General features: G+C 34.0%; 1 protein-coding gene across 1 annotated transcript; it reads left to right on the top strand.

The window, feature by feature from the left end:
- Nucleotides 1–796: 796 nt before the first annotated feature.
- Nucleotides 797–19,047, top strand: LOC123222663 (rRNA biogenesis protein RRP5). The gene is made up of 40 exons (XM_044645555.1): nucleotides 797–1,131; nucleotides 1,211–1,416; nucleotides 2,025–2,165; nucleotides 2,252–2,422; nucleotides 3,651–3,750; nucleotides 4,274–4,392; nucleotides 4,485–4,607; nucleotides 4,894–4,965; nucleotides 5,096–5,188; nucleotides 5,568–5,681; nucleotides 5,774–5,896; nucleotides 6,809–6,994; nucleotides 7,148–7,222; nucleotides 7,713–7,849; nucleotides 8,574–8,708; nucleotides 9,117–9,262; nucleotides 9,350–9,415; nucleotides 9,901–10,007; nucleotides 10,138–10,218; nucleotides 10,318–10,392; nucleotides 10,534–10,635; nucleotides 10,972–11,140; nucleotides 11,222–11,370; nucleotides 11,625–11,708; nucleotides 11,792–11,892; nucleotides 12,220–12,373; nucleotides 12,616–12,690; nucleotides 12,817–12,970; nucleotides 14,029–14,647; nucleotides 14,936–14,996; nucleotides 15,548–15,693; nucleotides 15,775–15,958; nucleotides 16,212–16,310; nucleotides 16,478–16,854; nucleotides 16,947–17,123; nucleotides 17,739–17,835; nucleotides 17,919–18,074; nucleotides 18,165–18,395; nucleotides 18,480–18,563; nucleotides 18,652–19,047. Exons 1-40 carry the CDS (start codon nucleotides 975–977, stop codon nucleotides 18,757–18,759), a joined length of 5,754 nt encoding a protein of 1,917 aa, XP_044501490.1. The 5' UTR covers nucleotides 797–974; the 3' UTR covers nucleotides 18,760–19,047.
- Nucleotides 19,048–19,959: the final 912 nt, after the last annotated feature.

Here is a 19,959-nt window from a genome sequence, read left to right as displayed (position 1 = left end):
AGGCTACTTATATACTTAAAATGCTACTGTTTTTTAAAATGTTGGAAGAGAAGTTAACAATAATACGAGTTTTGTCAGGTTTGGACACAACTTACTACATCAATTTGAGGCTTGTTAAGTTAATCTGAATATGATTTAAATTGGGTTAGACTTTAAAGATTTTAATATAATTCTAAAATTTGAATTAATATCATATGAAAACGATTCGATAACATGAAAATAGATGCTATAGGTTAGATAAGTGATGAATACTTTAATCTCCGTCTCTATCTCCTCCTAAGAGAGAAAAATTTCCCCTTCCCTCTCTATCCCCGCATAGAAAATTTTTTTGTTTTCTTTTTCCATTTTTTTTTAAAAATAATAAAATATTGATAAAATGTTAACATATATTTGTAATAATTAAAAATATTTAAAGATAATTTAATATATAAGGGTTTAAGAAATATATAATAAAGAAGATAAACTAGGGATATAACAAATAAAAAATATACTTATCTTAGTTCTAAGAATTTTAGTCATTCCTATCCTTATTTTTACTTTGGAATTCCTTTTCCCGAATAAGGAGAGATGGCCGGAAACCTGGTTTAAAGGGCTGGATTACCTTCTCTCGATATGAACTGCAAGATATATTTAATATATTTTTTATGAACATTTTTCATTATTGATTAGAAGGGTAGTTTTGTCATTCCAGTATATTTGAAATAACAGTTGATTACCATTATTGAGTCAAAAGACCAAAACGTTAGTATTTCAAACAAGCGCGAATAACAAAAAATACAGGGACTAATTAGAATTCTCCCAAGATTTAATTTAAAACCCTTAAACCCTAACCTCTGTTCAGTGTCATCACGAGACAACAAACTCGTTGTGAGCTTGGGCAGTCGTCACGAAACAACAGTTGTTGTGAATCTCTCTGAACTCTGAAGCTTTGAAATATCTACAAAAGAATTACAATACGGTTTTCAAATTGAACAATGGCAGCGACTTCTAAAAAATCGCAGAAGAGGAAGTCGAAAGACGGACCAAAGTTAAACAAGGCCTCGAAGAAGCCGTTTAAAGCCTCGAAGAAAGAGTCGAATGACGCCACTTCTTTGCAGCTTGGGGACGACGATGTTCCCGTCTTTCCTCGAGGTCAGTTTTTATATATTAATTTTTTTTATTTTTTAAATTCACTAGTTAGTTTGTTTGAATGATTGCTGTGTGTGGACAGGTGGGGGAAGTACTTTGAGTCAAAGGGAGCGGGATGAAATCTATGCTGAAGTTGATGCGGAATTTGAGGCGGAGGAGAGGGGCTTAAAGAAGAAGAAGAGGAAGATGCAGAAGAAGAGTACAGAAGCTGTTGATGATTTGGGATCACTTTTTGGTGATAGCATTACAGGAAAACTGCCTAGATATGCCAATAAGATTACTTTGAAGGTACAGGCCTATAGAGATGTGCCCTTTAATAGAATTTTGTAATTTTCTGACATGAGAGCTGTCAACTTAAATTATCGGTTGGAATACTTAATTTTAATGATGAAAATTTTTGAAAGAAATAATTGGCAGAATGAAGATTAGTGTACCACTTACAACTGATTGTTGAATGATGTGGGTTGAAGTGGGATGCTTGTATTGTTGCCTTTGCTGAGTTAAGGTTATTTAAATGGTCATTAAATTTTGATTACATTCCATGCATTGCTTATATATTTCTGAAATTGGATGTACTATCTTCTAAGAAGACAGGGTTCTTTCTTTTTGTTTATAAACAGAAGTTTATGTTGTATTTTCTTTTCTTCTGATGATTTCAAAATTTCAGCTCTGCTGTAAGTATTCAGTTACTTTCATGTGAGAAGGAAATGTAGTTATTGCATTGTTAATTTCTGAAAGATTTTGTTCTCTGAGTGTTCTTGTATGGCTTAATATTTAATTGTTTTTCCAGTCTAATCTGATTCATTTTATTACTTCATGTGGGATTTTCATTTTTTTTAAATTAAGATGTGTGAACTTGATTAAATATGACTTATTATTCTTCTATGAATGCCCAGAATATTTCACCTGGAATGAGGCTTTGGGGAGTTGTTGCTGAAGTAAACGAGAAAGACCTTGTAATAAGTCTTCCAGGGGGCTTACGTGGATTAGCTCGTGCCACTGATGCACTGGATCCTGTTTTAGATGCTGAAGTTGAGGTGTTTATATGCTGTAGGTTATTATTGTATTATGATCTTTGTTATGCAACTGCAAAACCTCAATATATATATTTTTTGTTTACCAGGATAGTGAAGGCAATCTTCCAAGTGTATTCCATGTTGGGCAGCTGGTTTCTTGCATTGTTTTGCAGTTGGATGATGACAAGAAAGAGAATGGGAAACGAAAGATCTGGCTTTCTTTGCGCCTTTCTTTGTTGCATAAAGGCTTTACCTTGGATGCTATTCAAGAAGGAATGGTATGTAACTTGATTGTTAAAAGATCTAATTTAGTAATTTTGTTTCCTATAAAAATAAAGTTGAAGTTTTCTTTATTCATTCTCATGTGTTGAATTTTTAACTTAACAGTGAAATTGCATAGGCTTTTCTGCATAACATGAACTGAACTTAATTGGAGGAGAAAACTAAGAATAAAACATGTTTATGTGGTGGATTGTTGGCCTGTTGATTGCATCTTTGAAACCTCAAAAAGAGACACTAGGTTCTTGTCTGGTGCATTTTCCTTGGTACTGACTCAGTATCAATATCTTAATTGCACTTTGGTTTACACCATGTTTGTTGTCGCTTTTCTACTGGGCTGATCAAATTGGTTGGCCAATTTTGCCACAAGACTATGTTTGCGTATGTGTGTGAGGCAGAGATTGTGTTGAAATAAAAAGACTACCTAAACTGGTTTGTTCCACTTCACAAGTCTTGTAGCCTGCATGACCTAGGCAGTGTACTTCTGTTGTGCAGCTCATTTGCTTACGGGAAGGAAGTATTTTAAGAGTGCAGAAAAAGAAGTGCTATAATGATCTTGGAGTGATTATGTAGAATTAGATTAGCTGTTTAAACTTGATATCTCTGCCATATGAGTTATTACTTCAAGTAGAATTTTGAAACATCATGACAATTCATATATATATATATTTTTTGCTTGTGATGTAATATCCACATCTGTGCTTAGCTTCAAAAAACTTGGCCTTGTGCTTTTGACTTCCTTGATTAGCAAATTTCTTAAGTCATACTTAGATGTTGGGCTACAAGGAGTTCAGAATAAATTGTGCTTGTTAGTGTTTGTCATGGTATAGAATAAACTAGTTTAGTAAAATATATATATACATACATACATACACACACACAAGCACACATATATATGTGTGTGTGTATGGTGATTTGTTTAGCAATACAATTGCATTTTATCCTGTGAATACTGCATTTAGTATCAATTTACAGAGAATGAACTTATGGTGGTGATAAGCATGTAGTTGTTTTATGAAGAACAATATGTCATCACATGCTGTGGAGATAAATTGGAATATAGTCTTTCATAAAAGTTTTGTATTTCTTTATGGATTTGGAGAATGTATCTGTTGTCCTATGATTTCCCACATCTCTTTGTATTAATCAGTCATTTGATTATTGATTGCGTTCATAATTTTGTGTAGATTTCTCTACCCATAATTTACTAACTCTGTTCTATTACAGGTCCTTACTGCATATGTGAAGAGCGTCGAGGATCATGGTTATATTCTTCATTTTGGATTGCCCTCTTTTACTGGGTTTTTGCCAAAAAACAGCCAAGCTGGTACATATACATTAACTTCTTTGTCATTACTGTAATATTGTGTCTACCCTTTTGTATGTAAAATAGAAAATGATAAGAGTGCCTATGCAAATTTATTTCTTTCTTGTTTTTGTTGGTTGTTTTATGGATCATCTGCTGTTTCTGAGTCTTTAAACTACTTTCCATTCTTGACAAAGACAATTTAGATTATTCTGTGGGTTGCAATGTCCAGATAGTCTTTCATTTACTATTTTTTTTCACTCCACTCCTAGGCTCTCTCATTTAGGCTGTAGCGCCCTGGTCATGCACTTTTATGTGTTTCTTAAGTACATATATGTTCTTGAAAACACTGTTTAGATTGTACTGCCATTTTGCTTTTAGGTTGTTTTTCTTTGTTTTTTCTTCTTCTGTTTTTTTTTTTTCAACTTCATTGTTAAGCTTTTTTACATCAATCATATATTTGTATCTTTGTATCTCATATTTTGATATTAAATATTATTGATCAGTCTCATTTCTTAATTTCTTTTATTCTTGGTCTCCACAGAAAGCAGGGGGATTGAAGTGAACCCGGGGAAACTTTTACAAGGTGCTGTTAGAAACATTGATAGAACTCGTAGAGTGGTGTACCTGAGTTCTGACCCAGATACAGTGTCTAAATGCGTAGTATGTTCCTGCCATTGGTTTTTATATCATTGCCTTTACTGTCTTCCACTGTTTTCCTTAATTTAACATATTTCTGTTGTACTCTTATACAGACGAAGGATCTTAAAGGTATTTCAATTGATCTTCTGATTCCAGGCATGATGGTCAGTGCTCGTGTACAGTCAATCCTTGAAAATGGAATAATGTTATCATTCCTCACATACTTCACTGGAACTGTAAGGGTTCCTATCCATTTCTCTCTCCTCCCCCTCATCCCCTACCCCCTCCTCTCTCTCTGTTTTTCCTTTGCTGTGTTGTAGTCATGTTACCTTGTCATATTAATTGATTAATTGAGTTTCTGCTCCACTGGTTATGAATTTTATTTTCCTATTCGCTCTTGATTTAGTTTTATTTCAAATTTGTCAATAGTATAAAGTTTGGGTCATGACTCTACTTCCTGTGAATATCTTTCTCTATTTTTTCTTCCTATCTTTGCTTATATATTTTCCTTCAACTAAACAGGCTGACATATTTCATTTACAAAATACACTCCCTACTACAAACTGGAGGAATGATTACAATCAAAATAAGAAGGTAGTTATTGTAGCAATCATATTGCTTAGTTGATATTAAAGTTTATTTGCCCTATATTAACTTGGTTGTGATAAACATAAACTTTAATTTATTTAAATTTAATTCATTAACGTGCATCTTATATGATCAGGTTAACGCTCGGATATTATTTGTTGATCCTTCTAGTAGAGCTATTGGTTTGACCTTGAATCCCCATCTTCTTCACAACAAAGCTCCTCCTTCAGTAAGTTCACTATTACTGATTGAAATATCATTCTCATCAATTGGTGTTACTTGATCATTTAAATAGAATTAGTGCAATCTGATTTGTCTCACCTCGCGGTACCTAATCAGTACAGCCTAGGTTGGGGATCATACCATGGATTACTCTAATTTACTAAATTAGTGCTGGAACTTCTTCAACTGATTATTACAATGTTATGTGTTTTGTGACAACCCACCTAGATCAAGATAAGGCTGACCTGTTTAACAATCTTAGTGCAGGTTGAAGCCTCTTTGAATTTCTTTTTCTCATGACTATTTCTGTTGCTTAATTGGAACCTTTCTATGTGGTCAATAGAATATTCTTATGCACACGCATAACTTTCTGGGCTTATATGCAGCATGTTAAAATTGGAGATATTTATGATCAGTCAAAAGTTGTGAGGGTTGATAGAGGCTTGGGTCTTCTGCTTGACATCCCTACCGCACCAGCATCAATTCCGGCATACGTCAGTGTATGTTTGATCTGTGGTTAGTTATTGTTAAGCATCATTTAAATTACTATTCTACCTTGTTGGTGGTAACTTTTTTGTGCATTTCACTGCAGATATCTGATGTTGCTGAAGAGGAAGTAAAGAAGCTCGAAAAAAAGTATAGAGAAGGAACCTCTGTTCGTGTTCGAATTCTGGGGTTTAGGCACTTGGAGGGGCTTGCAACTGGGATTTTGAAGGTTGGCATTTCGTTTTTGTAGAGCACTATTGACTATGAAATGCATCTCTAATTTGAAAATAATAACTCGTATAGACAATCAATGGCATTTGCATTCAAGTAGAATGCAAGTAGTTGAATATCAATGTTGAAATTTAGCTGTCCATATGATGAGTTCCACTCTCTTGACACGGTTCTTTTTCTGCTTAATTAAGATGCTATAAAGTATACAACTTATGATAGTATTCTAACTTCAGTTGTAATTATAGTTTTACTTTCACATGGAGAGCTCTATATAACTAAAAGAGGATCCACTATGGCTCTTTCTTTCTAGGTGACTTCCAGTTGCATTTGGCAAAATTTACTTTGAGGAAATCATATGCTTAAGTCAGATGTGATTAATCAATGGGATTATATATCCTAAGTTGTTAGTTTATAGGGTTTTTCTTTCTTTTTCCCTTAGTGCTAACATATGCTAACATAATAACCTCGCCTACAAAGTAAAAATGAGGTAGAAAGTGAGGCCAGAGTTCAACCCTGCTTGGGGTCATGCATTTATCTTCCAATAGAAAAGAAACTGTCACTTTGTGTTGCATGTAATACGAAAATCAAATTAAAAGTTTTTCAAGGGCAGCAATATTTATGCATCTTATATATTTATTTATTCTTGTCAAGAAACACACCAGTGGATATAGTTTAAAGAAGCAAGTGAAAAACATATTCAGTTGTCCATTACCACTTATATCATAGTTTTAGTTTTCGTAGGCCCTGATTATTGTAGGTCTCTTTGTAGATCTTTGCTCTACTTCTTGATCTTCATCTTTACAATTTAAAAGTAATATGGGATTTTTTTTGTAGATTGGCATCTTCATCGAATATTTCTAGGATTATTTATTGGTTTCTCTTCTTGTCTTGCTGTCTTTTAATCATGTAGGCCAGTGCTTTTGAAGGATCAGTGTTCACCCACTCAGATGTTATACCTGGGATGGTGGTGAGGGCTAAAGTGACACATGTTGATAGTTTTGGTGCTATTGTGCAATTTCCTGGAGGTGTGAAGGCACTTTGTCCACTGCGACATATGTCAGAATTTGAAATTGTGAAACCTGGAAAAAAATTTAAGGTTATTTCCTAGCAAATGGAAACATATTCTTTTCCATGAGCATGTTTGAAGTGATTTTATAAAGATGGTTCATCTTGTGATTGACTCTTGATTAGTAATTGCTAATTAATTGAAAGCTGTACCCTTACTTTTCTTGCTTATGTCATTGTGCAGGTTGGGGCTGAATTGGTGTTCCGCGTGCTTGGTGTTAAATCAAAGAGGATTACAGTTACACATAAGAAAACACTGGTATGTTTTTTCTAGGATTCTGTTCCTTCAGTGGCTTAGTTCTGTTTGGATAAGGCTGTATGAGAAACGAAACTTTTCTGTGCCTAGCTTAAATTAAACTCTGAATAATTTTGTTACGATATTTCTTATCCATCAATTACAATAAGGTATTTAATTTTTCACCATTTTGCATATATGTTTCTATGATCTTATTTTTGGTTTTACATATCCTTAGTGCGTAAGTTTTCTTTTGCACATTTTGTGATTTTTTTTGAGTTTCAAATTGAAAAAATTACTTTGATTTTGCTAATCATCTTGATGGTAAAGTTTTTTAAGTAAAACTAAAACTTCCTATTACTTTGTCAATTTTGTTGTAAGTATTCCTTTGTAGTAAAAGTCCACATGTTCATTATCTGAATAAAAAATTTTAATTACAAGAAAACTATAGATGTGTGCTGTACTTCAACTGTCTATCTATTCTGATGCAACATTGTTGACAACACTTTTACAGGTTAAATCAAAGCTCGAAATTGTAAGTTCATATGCTGATGCAACTGATGGATTGAAAACACATGGATGGATAACGAAGATTGAGAAGCACGGTTGCTTTGTCCGGTTTTACAATGGAGTCCAAGGCTTTGCTTCTAGGCTAGTCAAAAACCTTTTGGATTGTAGTCTTGATTATCTTTGGCATCCAGCTTAAATTTTGACTTGTGGTTCATTAGAATAGGTTTATAGAATTATGCATTAGCTTTTTGTGATGTATGTTATATTCTGATGATAAATATTTTTGTTTAATGAAACTAGATTAGAGGTTAAAATTTTCTAGGAAACAATCTTATGTTTTAATAAGGCCAGAATAGAAATTAATGTCATCAAATTAGGGTCAGAAAGGCACTATATCTCAAAAGATATTATGTTCCCTGAATTGTAGATACAGACTGAGAGCCTTGTTTTCATGACTGTTCATATATCCTGATACTCTTTGGAGGTTTAGGTACCATATTTCAATTGCCGATGATAGGATGATGAAGATATTGTTTACAATCTTTCCTGACAAAATAAGATTAGTGTCTATATTTAGTGGTTTCCAAATAAAATTAGATGGCCTATGCTTTCCATGTTTTTGTCCTGCCGTTCTTTGGAGGATTAGTAATCATGTTTTTGATTGTTCAATAGCTGAGATGAAAGAAGATGCTGGCTATTGAAAAATTAGAGCCTTTATTTTTCTGTTAGATATGTTGATATGTAACTAGATCTAGCTACCATGTCTCAAGAAGACGATATTTCTCATTTCTTATTACTCTTTTTTTTTTTTTTTTTGGGTTCATCATCATTGCTCATTGATTGATTCTTTTTCATTGTAAAACAGATCTGAGCTTGGGTTAGATCCTGGGTCTGAACCAAGTTCTATGTATCATGTTGGACAAGTTGTTAAATGCAGAGTAGTGAGTTCTATTCCTGCCTCACGACGCATCAACCTTAGTTTCTTAATGAAGCCTATAAGGTTTGCTTCGCTACAATCTTCCTGATTATGTTTAGTTGATCCATGTGTATCTTTCTTACACGGACTTTAATGTGACACTTATTTTTATTTTGGTTGGGTAAGCAGCACAATCTTTTGTCAATGCTTCATGCATCTATCGTATAATTTGCTAATTTTGGTTCTTTCTATCCCTTTTGAGCCATATTCCGAGGGCAGAGGAAGCTAACTGATTGGCTGCTAGTACTCTAAAAACTAACCATTTTGACAGTAGCAACTTCTGTAGTTACTTAAATGTTACAGAATAAAGGGGATAAAACATTTGCAGTAGCTGTAGCTCGGTTGTCTCTATGTTGTATAACTTTTTTGTACCTTGTTCGAGTATCTTTCATCAATTACTATTCTCATTTTAAATTTGAATATGAAATACAGGGTTTCTGAGGACGATTTAGTCAAACTGGGTAGCATAGTTTCTGGAGTGGTCGATGTAGTAACCCCCAATGCAGTTATTGTGTATGTTAATGCTAGAGGTTACTCTAAGGGTTTAATCTCGACTGAACATTTGGCAGATCACCATGGTATACAGTTACTTTGTCTTTATTAAGAATTTTCCAGTACAGCTGCTTTCTTATGGTATTTCCTGACTTCAGTTTCTGTTGGCACAGGGCAAGCTATTTTGATGAAGTCAGTCATAAAGCCTGGATATGAATTTGATCAGCTGCTGGTCCTTGGTAATATTATTATATTTTTCTCCTGATCTCTTTATACTGTTCCCCTAAGTGCCCTCTATTGCAATCCATGGAATAGAACAAAACCTTATATAATGCATTTAGCACTTCTGTTAAAATTTCTTCAAAACCATGTTCAAGCAGAAGAGATATACTCAATAACATATATCCAAATTTTCTTTGTGGCTGGTAAACAAAAAAATTTTATTAAGAAAAAAGAAATTACCAAACTGGAAAGGTTTTATACTTTATTCTTCTAAATTGAAAAGCTTCTGAAACGGTTTTATTAATTATTTTATATTTCTAGGCCAGGGTTTCATTCATTCATAGATTCTGAGCTGACATTTTTTGTTTAGACTTTGAGACCCTTTTTGCTTTTAGTACAGCTTGTCTTTCATTTGTGGATGGATTGTGCTGTTCTTGCTTTCTTGTTATTAGATGAAGCTTTAGAGCATGAGGGAAAAGTTATTTTACTTTTTTTGTTGTAGATATTGAGGGCAACAACCTGGTACTTTCTGCAAAATATTCTTTAATCAATTCCGCTCAACAGCTTCCTTCTGATGTCAGTCATATCCATCTCCACACGGTGGTCCATGTAAGTAGTTAAGTGTTCCTAATCATTTAATTAGGTGTTAATCTTGTTTTTCAGAGTAAATTTCTCCATAACATGCAGTCAGGATCTACTGTCTTTACCTCACATTTGCAAATTTATTCATATGAACCAGGGTTACATATGCAACTTAATCGAAACTGGTTGCTTTGTCCGCTATCTTGGGCGTCTAACTGGCTTTGCTCCTAGAAGCAAGGTAACTTTGGCTTTTTAGTTTTTTTATTGGTTCTAAATGTTGTTTCAGTTAATTGATTAGTCATTTTTCATTATATTGTTCTTTTTCTCTATTTTTTAGGCAATGGATGATCAGAGAGCTGACTTTTTGAAAGCTTTTTATGTTGGGCAATCTGTTCGCAGCAATATAGTTGATGTTAGTGAACTTCTTGAAGCTAAATTTCATCATAATTTCTGACCTTTGAAATTGTTTCGCTGAATTTCATCATAATTTTTTACCTTTGAAATTGTGTTTCTGATCAAATTTAATCCTTTCTCCTTTTTTTTCCTTTTATAGGTCAATAATGATACAGGTAGAATTACACTGTCTTTGAAGCAGTCATGCTGTTCCTCAACAGATGCGTCCTTCATGCAAGAATACTTTGTATTAGAAGAGAAGGTGAAATTATGGGCACCATAGTAATCTGCCTTGAGTGATGATGTGCTATTGGCTTTTTTATTCTTTTCTTTTCATTTTTCTTTTTTGATAAGATGCAAATTACTATACCAAGGATAACTCCATTATATAGGAGACAAAATAATCAAGTTTGAAGAGCTTCACAACAAAAGCTCCTGAACATGATAAATAAATTCTTTGTTTATTGTCTTTTACATTGAGGGATTATTTAGTTTCTTAATTCTTTTATTCTTCATGCATTAGAACGTTAAACATCACTTTTGAACACTGCTTTATTACTTGATTGTACTTTTTCTTAAATGTTCTTCTTTGTTACAGATTGCTACGTTGCAATCATCAGACCCTAAAGGATCAGAGTTAAAGTGGGTGGAAGGATTTACCATTGGCAGTGTCATTGAAGGAAAAATTCAGGCGGCAAAGGATGTTGGAGTGGTTGTTAGTTTTGAGAAACGCAATGATATTTTTGGCTTTATTACTCATTATCAGTGTAAGTTATTTTCCTGAACTTTATCTGTTAATTTTTCATGATCTTCAATCCAATAACTATGGGTGGAGTATATTTTTGCAGTAGATGGTGCTATTGTGGAAGAAGGCTCCACCATTCTAGCTGTGGTTCTTGATGTTGCCAAGACGGAACGCCTTGTTGATTTATCTCTGAAAACACTGTTCATTGACAGAGCCAGAGAGCAAAGCTCAAGCAGCCAGACTCACAAGAAGGTATATCTGTGCTTCAAGCTTCTCTCATGTCATAACTTTAATTAATGCTTCCCTTCATCTCAAATCAGCTATAACCTTTGTAGATAAAAAATAAATGACAAAAAGCTATTAATTATCTCCTGTATGACAGTTTTCTTTATGAGGTTGACCTTTTAAGCTGTTGGTGTTTTGTGGAAATTTGTGTCTGAACATATGAATGTTTTCTGTCATTTCTTCTTGTCTCTGGTACCTGATGTACCATGCTTGAATTTCAGAAACGCAAAAGAAAATCATCCAAGGACTTGGAGGTGCATCAGACAGTAAATGCAGTTGTCGAGATCGTGAAAGAGAATTACTTGGCAAGTATCCGATGTTATTGTGTTGTCTAATGACAATCCAATACATTTGTAAATGTTCTCATAGTTGTTTTTTCTGAAACCAGGTTCTCTCATTGCCAGAGTATGATTATGCTATAGGATATGCATCTTTATCTGACTACAACATACAAAATTTTCTGCAGAAACAATTTGTGAATGGACAAAGGTGAACCTTCATTCTGATGATTAATGCTTTCTGCTGTATTCTTCTTTTCCTGTCTGTAACATGGGCCACATAAATTATCATGACTCTTTTAAATTTTTTGAGGTTAATGTAATTATGTTTATTGTTCTCTCTTCTCTTATTCTTAATTATCTTTATCTGATTTTGTGGAAAAAAGGGAACCTGACATTATAAATGCACACAACTTCTGAATAATTTGGACTTTTATCTTTGGCCCCGGGGAGTTTTTCTGAAAATTATCACATCTTTCCTTAAGTTTGTGAATATTATTGCTTTTTTTCTTCTGCTAATAACAGATACTTTGTGCAGTGTTATTGCTAACATTACAGCCCTTCCAAGTCCTTCGACTGCTGGGAGGTTGCTTTTGCTTCTTAAATCTATTTGTGAAGTCAATGAGACTTCCAGTTCCAAGAGGTCCAAAAAGAAATCTGCATATAGCATTGGATCTTTGGTTCAGGCGGAGGTATATAAATTTGAAATATGTTATGAGCTCTTCTCTCCTATTATTTGTTGTGTTAAACATCCTAACTGCATCATGTAGGAGGAGTGTTTTTTTTTTTTGGGGGGGGGGGGGGGGGGGCGGGCGCTAGGCATGGCTTGTTTACTTTAATTCTTAATTTTTTTTTAAATGAGAATCAGAATATTCTGTTTGGAATTAAGAAAAGATGCTTATATGTATATTCTTTTTCATGTTTTGATTTCCAGATTACTGAGATTAAGCCTCTGGAACTGAGATTGAAATTTGGAATTGGTTTCCATGGGAGGATTCACATTACAGAGGTGATTTATTGGAATTTGCTGTTAGCACTTAATAAGTAATTGTTGTACACTTTTCACTTTTTTCTTAGTTATGTTAGGATTACCATACTTGTTCTTTTATTGCTTTTTAACTTGTTGAATAAGCAGGTAAACGATGATAAGGATAATATTCTAGAAAATCCATTCGGAAACTTTAGAGTTGGGCAAACAGTGACTGCAAGGATTGTAGCTGAGTCTAATAAACTGGATAATAAGAAAAGCCACCAGTGGGAACTGTCCATCAAACCCACACTGGTTACAGGTAAAATATTATGCTACAAAATGTAACACTCTTATTTAACACAAATTGGGCTATCTCAAATGATTGTGGTTAGAATTGAGGTTTAATCATTATTTTCATTTTGCTTTTATCAGATACTATTGACCATAAATTTTCTTTACTGGTGTGTTGAATGTAAAATGTCTTTTCTCTAATGTTCAGTTGTGCTTTCTCTCACTCATGGTGTTAAGTTCTCTTAACATGTTATAACAGTTTACTGCATAAAGCATCTGTCTCCTTGTTTCAAGACATCTTAGTCTCCCTTTTATTCAGATTGTATATTGTTATTATTTATTGTCAAGACAAATGAGCTTTGATGTAAATATTTTATGTGTTCAAACAATTGATTGTCAGACCATGTCAGAACACTCAAATATACCCATTGGACCTCTTTTTTAAAGGAAAAGTGGAGTAATTCGGGATTTCTCCTAGTTTCAAAACTTGACCAAAAAATAAAAAAATAAAAAGATCTAGGGAGGAGATTATTTTTTTATTTCCTGTCTACTTCACTCTGGTTCTCCTTTTCAAGTCTGAAGCAGTGGATTCCTTGTCTGACTAGTCATTGCGGGGGGGTATGAAATGGAATTGCATGAGGCTTTCTTTGTAATTTCAATACTTGAAACTTTTGGGAAGTGTCATAAAGCTGCCCCAGTTATGCTGTCTTTGTTTTTTCTTCACAAACTGAAGTATTTTCTATCTCAGTCTTTCTGCTTATTGACTCAGACCTTGTTAACTAGGGTACTGACTTATTTCTCATCAAATATTTACCCTCCTGAGTTTTATCTTTTCTGGGTGGATGCAGTGTTAGTGCACTGTTTCATCTTGGTATAAATTCTCAAATTAAATAGTTTACACTTTTTAATATAGAAGTGACCATTATCTATTTTAGTTACTGGTTAATTATATAATCTCTACTTTGTTTTGCTTATTTTCAATTAAGTGAGTTTTGAGGAATACCTATATGTTTAATTTTACTGTTTGTATATTTGTTTTTGGTGTGTTAGCATTAAAGCTTTATTACTTTTGCAATGATTTTGCAGGTTCCTCTGAATCAGAGAGCAAGCTTTTGAATGAAAAATTTGATTTTTCTACCGGGCAATGTGTCACTGGTTATGTATATAAAGTGGACAGTGAATGGGCCTGGTTAGCAGTATCTCGAGAAGTGAAGGCTCAGCTTTTTATCCTCGACAGTGCCTGTGAACCTAGTGAACTTCAAGAATTCCAAAAATTTTTTCATGTGGGGATGGCTGTTACTGGTCATGTTTTGAGTATCAACAAGGAAAAGAAGTTATTGCGCTTGGTGAGGCTGCCTTCTGGTCATCAAGGAAGCAATAAGAAGGATGATATTAAAATTTCAGATGATTATACTGCACCTCATATACATGAAGGAGATATTGTTGGTGGCAGGATTTCCAAAATACTTCCAGGTGTTGGTGGATTGGTTGTGCAAATTGGTCCTCATATGTTTGGTAGGGTTCATCTTACAGAACTCAGGGATTCATGGATCTCTGATCCATTGTCTGGATATCATGAAGGCCAATTCGTCAAGTGCAAGGTCTTGGAAATCAGTCATTCAATTAAGGGAACTATTCATGTTGATCTTTCATTACGTTTATCATTAGATGGCATGCACAGTCGAAGTTCTTCTGATATTGATGAGTAAGTACAGTTTCTTCTAGTTTGATAAAGTTAGATACCTTATTTAAACCTTGTTCATAAAAGCATATGTTTCTTGCATGCATGTTTATACAATGACAAGCCTTAGAAGTTACCAGAATGAAATAATTTTTTCTTCCTTGATAATTTATCTAGTTGGTCTTTTCATTGATGGTATAACTTACATATGTTACTTCTTCTTTATGGTTCATTATTGCTATTTCTGTGGTTTATTCACTACGTACTCCTTGTTTATTCAAGTAAAGAGTTATTTTTGGCTTCCATTTGCAGAGATAGTCCGGGCAATCATTTTGAAAAGATTGAGGATCTTTCCCCTAATATGGCCGTACAGGTATAACATTGAGCTCTTAATTATTATAATTTTTCCACTCTCTTTAAATGAGAACTAATTTTTCCACCAGAAGGTAAAAGATATTGAGACTGGCCAAAAGTACATTGTACTCTTTTTCACTGTATATCATATTCTGATAATTTATATAATCTTATCATTACCAACTAACAGCAGATGATATATTGCTATGCATTCACACCATTTTTTCTAATGGTTGGTTGCATTAAAGGTAAGTTATAGTTTCTGTTGTTTTAGGTGGGTGATATGCTGCTTAACATTTCCTTTAACAAAGGATTCGATCACTATTTCAAGTCTTGCAAATGATTGAAATGCGAACAAAAAATCATTTTGTTACTTGGGGATTATTTTGTTTTATTTTATTTTTTTGGAGTTTCAGTGACTTTTTTGGTTTCAGAATTCCAGGATGACTTTGATCTTTGATTCATGCTCACTATCATGGACAATTTTTTTTTTAATTGTGATAACTTCTCACATATTAGTAAATCATGTTCCCATGTTCATTTTTCATTGTCACACAATCATCTTTACAGGGTTATGTTAAGAATGTTACATCAAAAGGATGCTTTATTTTGTTATCACGGAAGCTTGATGCCAAAATTCGCCTCTCAAATTTGTCGGATGGATTTGTTGAAAGTCCTGATAAAGAATTTCCTATTGGGAAACTTGTGGTTGGCAGGTAAGTTTTGTTCTTGGTCTTTTTTTTCCTGCTGGCCAATGGTCAATATTCTGTGTGGTGTACTAAGAGGCATAAGTACAGGGTTTTATCTGTGGAGCCTTTGTCGAAGCGGGTTGAAGTTACCTTGAAAACATTGAATTCCAGCAATGCCACAAAATCAGAAATGAATGATTTAAGTAGTCTGCATGTTGGAGATGTAGTTCATGGGAGGGTTAAGCGGGTGGAGACATATGGTTTGTTTATTACGATCGACCGAACAACCTTGGTAAGGAATAAGTTGCAATGCACAGTTTTTTTGTTCCCATGATATTTGAACATGTAATTTTTTACTCTATTTTTTGGGCAAGAAACATTATGGATGATTTGAATGCCTTGTTGGGCTTTTTCTTTTTTTTTCCTGGGTTGCTTGTATACTTATTGTAAATTCAAACATTCTGCATTTCTATGACAGTGATTAGATCTTAGTTGATGTGTATGTATTGTCAAGCTAAGTGTATTTCTTTCTGTTGATTACTCAGGTTGGATTGTGCCATGTGTCTGAGATTTCAGATGATCGTGTTGAAAATATTGAGACTAAATACCGAGCTGGGGAGAAAGTTGTGGTTAAGATATTGAAGGTAAGCATTTATTTAAAAAACATGTTGTAATGCAGTGTTTTGTCGCAATTAGATATTCACCTCTTTAAGGTCCTGCAGCCAGGTTAATGTCTACCATAAAATTTTAGGCAAAGTAATGGCTCTAATACTTGGTTTCGCGCTCTGGAAACTTAAATTTGTCTTATTAGGTGGATGAGGAGAAGCGCAGAATTTCTCTTGGAATGAAGAATTCGTATTTTAGTAGTGATAATGACCTTCAAATGCTTTCTGAAGAAGAGACTGATGAAGATATTGAAGAAAATGGTTCTCATGACCAGTCATTAATGTTGGATGGCAGTTTACCTGCTGTTGAGGATAGTGACATTGAGTCTGAAGATGGAGAAGCTTTGGTTCTTGCTCAGACAGAATCTAGGGCTTCTGTTCCTCCGCTTGAGGTCACTCTTGAAGACATAGAACAGCCTGTCATGGATAATGTAGTCAGTCAGAACATGGAACGCATTGATGTGGCAGACAACAAGGATGAGAAGAATAAACGACAGGCAAAGAAGAAAGCAAAGGAAGAGAGGTATTGTCACTGTGTGGATGTGTAATGTATGCTCTCATCTAGGGGTGATTTGTTTGGGTTTTCAACTAATCTTGAGAACTTATATTGGACAGGGAGCTAGAAATTCGGGCTGCCGAGGAAAGACTATTAGTGAATGATGCGCCAAAAACTCCTGATGAATTTGAGAGATTGGTTAGAAGCTCCCCAAATAGCAGTTTTGTTTGGTTAAAGTATATGGCTTTCATGCTTTCTTTGGCTGATGTTGAGAAAGCCCGCTCTATCGCTGAAAGGTATTCCCTTTTACTAATGTTCGGACAATATATGCTCACTTGCTCTGGCATGACAAATATATCCTTTTAAACCATCAAATGCAATGTTCAAAAAATTGATGTATGAATGTGCCATATGAAAGTCAAATTTGTTTGGTTCAATGCTATTCAATTAAAAATTTCTCTCCATTTTTTTCAAATTTCCGAATGTAGATATGAAAAACGGAAAAAGGAAGTCAATCTGCTTATCCTCATTTGCCTAATATTTGAATGTTTTCATTTTTCTCAAAATGTGTCATGATAGTTAAGGAAGAGTTTGATTAAAGATTTTTGACAGAAATGTTGTAAGCATGCCTCTATTGTTAGCTGCAATAGCTTTTTTGATCCCTTGTATTGTATTGGTACCACAAACATGTGTCGTCTTTGGATTGGTGAAGTGCATAATATTATATTCAGACTTAGATATCTATCTATTATTTGTTAGTGATTGCCCCTTTTTTAAAAAAAAAAATTGTTCATTGCCTTGCTATTTTATTATTGACATATTTATTTAAAATCTGATTTTCTTGGATACTGCTGCATCTGTGATGATTTCATAAATAAAATTCTGTGACCGATCATCTCTGTATTTTGAAGGGCTTTGAGAACAATAAACATCCGAGAAGAGAATGAGAAGCTAAATATTTGGGTGGCCTATTTTAACATGGAAAATGAATATGGAAATCCTCCGGAGGTAACAATGACTGTGAACAGTTGATATGTTGTTTAGTTTTTTTTAAATGAATTAGGATTTTTGTTAATTTATTTTCTCTTCAGGAAGCTGTCGTAAAACTATTTCAAAGAGCATTGCAGTATTCTGATCCCAAAAAGGTCCATCTAGCACTCTTGGCCATGTACGAAAGGACTGATCAACATAAATTGGCAGATGAACTTCTTGAGAAAATGATCAAGAAGTTCAAACATTCATGCAAGGTATTCATGGATTTTTATTCTTTTAATTTTTTTTTTTTAATTTCGAGTTTTTATATGTCCAATGTTTATCATGTTGGATGGTTCCTTTAGGTTTGGTTACGGTGGGTACAGAGGATTTTGAAGCATCAACAAGACGGAGTTCAGTCTTTGGTACAACGTGCATTATTAAGTCTTCCCCGCCACAAGCATATTAAATTTATCTCACAAACAGCTATACTTGAGTTCAAAACTGGGGTCCCTGATAGAGGAAGATCCATGTTTGAAGGAATTTTGCGCGAGTACCCTAAAAGAACAGACTTGTGGAGTATTTATCTTGATCAAGTAAGTTATTTAAAACATCTGGCAGTTTCTTCTATTTGCTTGTTTTCTTAAGTTGACATACATTCTTGGATCAAAACTTGTCAGGAGATTCGACTTGGAGATGTTGATTTGATTCGTTCACTATTCGAGAGAGCTACTAGCTTGAGTCTCCCGCCTAAAAAAATGAAAGTGTGTACAAATATCAAACTCCTTTTGGAAATTATCGCATTGCCTGTTTTTAATTCTGCCTTAACCGCCTCTTTTCATTGTTTTGCAGTTCTTATTTAAGAAGTATCTAGAGTACGAGAAATCTGTTGGTGATGAATCACGAATAGAATATGTGAAACAGAAAGCTATGGAATACGTTGAAAGCACACTAGTGTGATTGTTACTGGGGCTCGCTTTTGTTTGGTCTTCAGTTCTCAAGCTAGTGGTCTGTGCTGTACAGTTGAAAGAAATTTATCAAATTGTACACATAACTAGAGTTTTGTCACATGGCAGTGAGAAGGGGTGCTAGAAAGTTTTTTCTAACTCAATTGACACAATCTCTTAACTGAGGAGATTACATCTATTTAGGCAAAGATTGCATTGAGATTTGTTGAAAGTCTCATTTACTGATTTTGTGGTTGTAAAAATGATCATATAAATTTTGTTATTGAATTTTTTGACTTTATGTACTGTGTAAAAATTTATACAATGAAAGAATTTTGGTGTCTTTTTTTCTGTTTTATGAGCAGATTGGGCGGTTGTGTATTTCAGTGTAAGATTACTGAAGTTGAGGTAATGCATGGTACAAAATGGCTCATTTTTAATACTGATTCTTGTAATTATTTGATGGATGAATGAATAACAGTAGTTTTGATGATATCAGCATTGGTCATTTTACAATCAACCAGAAGCAGCCTCTCTGATTGTGTAAAGTCTGCAATTTCATTGCTAAGGATAGCACCAAAACATGATGGCTGTCATTTGAGAGGTTAACAAAATTAGTAGGGTATTAAAATTTTTAAGGAGAAGGTTTGGATTTGAGTTTGTGTCACATTTATAAAATCTTAATTTATTCAATGAGTTCTGTCATAATAATTTGGGGATTATCCATCTAAATAAACTACGGAGTTAACATTGCCTATAATGATATCAACAGTAGTCATTTTACAATCAACCGGATGATAACAGATGAGAAACCCAGGCTGTGAAGGACCTTGTCAGTACTGATGACATGACATTATCGTGAATCTCAGATCCTGGAGGGGAATTGAGGGCTATGAAGCATAAAGCCAAAGAAAAAAGTGAAGAGGAAGGCAGCTGTGATATTGACAGAAAAATGGAGAGGTTTTGAAGGAGACTGTTGGCCTTTCGAATGCCAAGCAACTCTAAGATTTTGATGTTAGAAGCTGTTATGATTTACATTTTATGCAAATTATCGCCTGTTTAAATACAATTATCACCTATTTATACAAATGTATGGATGACCTATAAGGAATTACAACGTTACAGTATTATCGAAATCTTTTAAGCAAGGACTGATGACAGTCAGTGGGCACCAAGACGTTCAATAGCTACCTCCTTTTTCATTCGTATAAGC

This window comes from Mangifera indica, chromosome 1, assembly GCF_011075055.1.
Source record: "Mangifera indica cultivar Alphonso chromosome 1, CATAS_Mindica_2.1, whole genome shotgun sequence".
NCBI lineage: Eukaryota > Viridiplantae > Streptophyta > Magnoliopsida > Sapindales > Anacardiaceae > Mangifera > Mangifera indica.
The sequence above is the reverse complement of the archived record's forward strand: the minus strand, read 5'-3'. Positions and strand labels throughout refer to the sequence as shown.

Coding starts and splice junctions, on each gene's coding strand:
- LOC123222663 (XM_044645555.1), top strand. CDS start 975: ATGGCAGCGACTTCTAAAAAATCGCAGAAGAGGAAGTCGAAAGACGGA. Junction 15,959..16,211: donor CGATCGACCGAACAACCTTG/GTAAGGAATAAG, acceptor TTGATTACTCAG/GTTGGATTGTGCCATGTGTC. Junction 18,396..18,479: donor GGAGTATTTATCTTGATCAA/GTAAGTTATTTA, acceptor AAAACTTGTCAG/GAGATTCGACTTGGAGATGT.